Here is a 4453-nt window from a genome sequence, read left to right as displayed (position 1 = left end):
ATTTATGGAAAATATTAGATTTAAAGAACAATTTGAAAAGAGAAGTTATGTTGTAACTTTTTTATGAGTAACTCAAATAGAATATTTGTCTCATAAGACAGTTTTACAGGAGTTTTTGTGTTTGAATATTGAATTCAAATTGTGAGTATCAAATCCACCACAATCATTGTCAAAATTGTTTGGATCTAAAATAAAATAAGTTCAAGAATTTGAATCACGAATTATCAATTCAGATGAATCAATCAAAGCGTAATCTTATAGTGTTCATTAATACCTAGAGGATATGTGTGTACTCGTGAGGGTGAGATAGACAATCTATAGCAGCACATCAACCCCACAAACACCTAAAACAAAATAAAGTAAGAGATAATCACACTACACTCGGATATATACATTTACTTGAGTGTGCTGCTGCTAACTTGTCGTGGCTAGAATACAGTAACTTCTACTGCGTGCTAATCGTGTTGTAGTCGAGTGAAGTGGAACTCTATCTGCAGACGCTGATGGAGAGGCGTTGATTTCATCAAACCTTTCTTGATATCAGCTTCAAGTTCTCTAATCGGAATAGCAGCCAAGAAACTTTTTATGTACTCTTTGCAGGCCTCTTTACCTCGACAAACAACCTCGTTTTCTTCTTCGTTCGTCATTTGTTCCTCGGATTCAGTAGAATGTTTCCCTTCTTGGGAAGCTTCGGTTGAGTTCATAGGTTTATCTTCTGATGATTGACCAGCATTCGGCTGTTTATAGATGGTTGTGTTCTTGTCAAATTTTAGTATATAAGCCTGGTTGCATCCCTCGTACAGTCGCTCCCCTAATGTGTCGATAATATAGTAAGCATCTCTTTCAACCTTCAGAACGAAAAAATGATCGTTCCAACTAACTATGAAAATTCTTGCCTCGGCATCACTAGAGGAATGGTTAATCTCATCCCATATACTGTCGAACGACATTGCTCCGTGCAGAAAATCGAAGTTTCCACCCTCCACCACATCAGGAAGGAAAAACCCGATAAATGATTTCGCAGGAACTACACAAAGATCCCGGATTTTGGCTTCGATGACAGTATCCAGATCAAAATGCTTATCAGGAAACAGTTCCCTGTATGTATCATTGACACAAAGATTTCTCCATTCCAAGGAACCATCTCTGATCAAAGTATCAAACTGCGATTTAATGGGCATGATATTATGGTTGTTCTGTAGCCAATCGGCAATAACAGCAACAAGAGCTGTACAGGCACTTTCTCCAGCAGCACGTTCGCTTCTCTGATCGATGGAAGAAAAAAAGACTTGTGTTTGAATCTTCATATGCCCATCCCTGCTTGTTATTTCTTTCTGCTCCCATGTGCCAATGGTAAAACTATCATCACCAAACTCAGATACTGATGATCGATTTGTGTTGGAGTCTTCATCAGTTCTGTGCAACTGCAAAGAAAGTGCATAGCTATATTATTTGCCTGGACAAACAAATATTTACATCTCAGACAAGAACAATAAATTTCACATTTGTGCCCAGAGACGTACTTCTGAAGCAAAAAATAACCTGAAAGTCTGTCTTTAACACAAGATTTCTTACCCCAAAAGAGAGAGATTCATCCGAGCTGAGCTGCCTACGGTCAAAGTCTATATCATCTCCACCATCTTCTCCATAAGCCTTTTTAAGTAATGGCTCCCCTTTAGTCTTAGGAGGAGACCTAAAACTCAGCTTCCTCTTCCTCCAAGGCAAAATGCTACGTTTGGAATTCTCTATCGATAATTTATCCGGCATGCAAAAACTCGAATCCTCTACGCGAGAGCAACCAACATCCGACCTACGTCGGTTGCTGTAGTAAATCAAATCCTCAGCTTCCTTACTGATTTTAGCACTGGAATAATACGATACACCAACGTAATTAGCATGCGCCAGTGTCCCATAGCTAAATGACTTTCGAACCGTGGATTCTTCCTTATTTTCCTCAGTTTCCCCATCCTCAGAATCTTCAAGAGAATCGGAGTCAGCAGGGTAGGCATAATCACCCTCACTCTTGACTGAGCACCGGCCATCGCTACCCTCCTCCTCACGGCATGCCTTTTTAGCTTTACGGGTAGAAACATACTCGGTAAATAATTTTACCTTCCTAAAACCAGCTTTTAATGCAGAGACCTCGTCTTTCTCAGTAGAAGAAGTTTCTACAGATGCTGCAGGAGATGGAACAGGTATTATTGGACTTTGCAACAGCTCTGTTGGTTCTAGTGTGGCTCTAAGTTCCAATAAGCCAAGAGATATCTGAAATATAAGCGAAGCTTACTAGATTAGTTACTTACAAGGACATATTTCGGATCTTGAATTAGTGTAAAAAGGCAGTTAACTCACATGAAGGAAGGGACAATGCTCCATCCCGCCACCAGATAATGTCAAGGGAATTTTGATGTCAATGGCTGGCTCGGTCGCCCTAGACATATAATCAGCAAGATTCAGGACTGCTGATCCAACGACAGAATATTTGTTCTTCACCCCTTGATACATCCCCTGATAAAAATCCAAACAGGTTAAGTTCACATATCCCCAAAATTTAATTTTTTAAGTTAGCTATCATTCACTCGGTAGTCCGATGCAGACAGGTGCACGTCTCACTTAAGAGAGAACGACACAATCCCTAGGTTCCATAACCATTGGCATCTCAGGCCATTAGCTCATACTTTACCAGATTTTGGTATCAGAGATGAGGATCAACAAAAAACATTCTCACATTGCAGAATATACAATCTCTCTCGAGATATATAAATAACCACCATTTTAGTGATCATCGTCATAGTTCATCTTTCAAATAAAATAATATTTGACAAACAAATCAACTAATTTCAGATAGAAAGATCCATAAAGAATCTGGGTCACAAGAAGAACAAGAGAAATACAAGTAGACTAGCAATTGACAATAATAAAGAAATAAATACAATCCGAAAAGAACACGGACCCTATTATGTATCCTCCTATAATAATTGGAGAGAAATAACAAATAACCAAAACCAGAGTCACAAGAATGAGAGCACGTGATGTTCAAACAAAACAAAAAAGGAATGAGAGCACATGCAATACATACATTGCACCAGTACTACACGCAAAACCAGTCAAGATTTTATCCACAAACCAAGATAAGCATTTACAGATACATCTTAAACCAACTGATTAATTCCATAGCAAGCTATTTTTTTCCTGACGTCCGAGTGTTTCCAAGAAGACACCAATTTTCAAATCAAAGTATCAAATGCAGATGCAGAGAAAAAAAAGATCAAAACCCCAAACTGAACTTGAGGGATTGCACAAGTAAAATTACAGGGGAAAAAATTATAATTAAAAGGAATCCAAGAAAATATACTGAAAGGCAAGAGAAAATAACCCACATGCAAAACAGTGAAGTTGATCTCCCAAGGATGAAAAACATTGTCTTTGTACCCAGAAAGGCTGCAAATGGTCTGAAACTCCTCTCCCCACTCCACAAAAACGGCACCGTTTAGCTCATCAAACCTTCTCACATTCTCCTCACGAGTACAGTTTCTTTTCACACTTCTCCTGAATGAGCCCAAAGAAAACTTGGGACCCTTCCATCTGATCTCCACTGCAAGACTGCCATTCTCCTTCTCTGGACTCTCCTGCATCCAATCACCACCCTCAAACCTCAGCTCCGCGAGCTTAACCTCATATTTTCTCGAAATCAGCAGCGGCCAAGGCCTCCACCTCATCATCTTCACCACCATCTGGGTCAAATTTCAAGAAACAGAAAAAGAAGTCAAGAAAGACTGAAACTTTGGAAGCAAGATTCTTCTTTCTAGGTGGATTTGGGAAAAAAAATCCTTTATAAATTCCAGGTAAGGGAAAAACAATGGATGATCTGTGAATACCGAATTGTTTTCTTTCCCAAGCAGAATGCTGATGGGAAAGAATAGTTTTTTTAGGACTCCAAAATGAATTGTTTGGAGGATTTCTCTCCGGAAATAACGAAAAGGTGGAGAGGAATATGCCGTTATTTACCTGGCTTTTCACGGTATAATAATTGCAGCGTGCCTATACATACATGGAAATATATATACATATATATAGAGAGAGAGGAACAAGTGCATCCATATGTATAGAGAGAAACATAGTGGAGATGCGAGGAAGCAGCTAAGTTGACTTGGTTGCGTAGTTTTTGGATCATTGAAGATCGCATTCAAGATTCGGATTACTTACCGGGATTAATATTATTTCATTATTATTTATTGATTAAGTCTTGTGACAATTTTTCTCATTTACTTGGCTATTTTGACTTAATAATAATAATTAAAGAGAAGAAAAAAAAAGCGAAGATTGCATACTAAATTTTTTATGTAGTACTTAGGAGTTACACAAAAACTCATATGAGACGGTTTCACGGATCAATTTTGTGGGTCAAATATCTTATTTGGGTCATCCACGAAGGGTCATCGATCCATGAAAA

General features: G+C 38.5%; 1 protein-coding gene across 1 annotated transcript; it reads right to left on the bottom strand.

Annotated features, from left to right (window-relative positions):
• Positions 1–200: 200 nt before the first annotated feature.
• On the bottom strand, positions 201–4159 carry LOC140842659 (uncharacterized). Its single transcript, XM_073210710.1, has 5 exons — positions 4009–4159; positions 3381–3734; positions 2353–2508; positions 1576–2265; positions 201–1424 (listed from the first exon to the last, which is right to left on the bottom strand). Exons 2-5 carry the CDS (start codon positions 3732–3734, stop codon positions 456–458), a joined length of 2169 nt encoding a protein of 722 aa, XP_073066811.1. The 5' UTR covers positions 4009–4159; the 3' UTR covers positions 201–455.
• Positions 4160–4453: the final 294 nt, after the last annotated feature.

The sequence above is a fragment of the Primulina eburnea genome, chromosome 10, assembly GCF_022965805.1.
Source record: "Primulina eburnea isolate SZY01 chromosome 10, ASM2296580v1, whole genome shotgun sequence".
Lineage (NCBI taxonomy): Eukaryota > Viridiplantae > Streptophyta > Magnoliopsida > Lamiales > Gesneriaceae > Primulina > Primulina eburnea.
The sequence above is the reverse complement of the archived record's forward strand: the minus strand, read 5'-3'. Positions and strand labels throughout refer to the sequence as shown.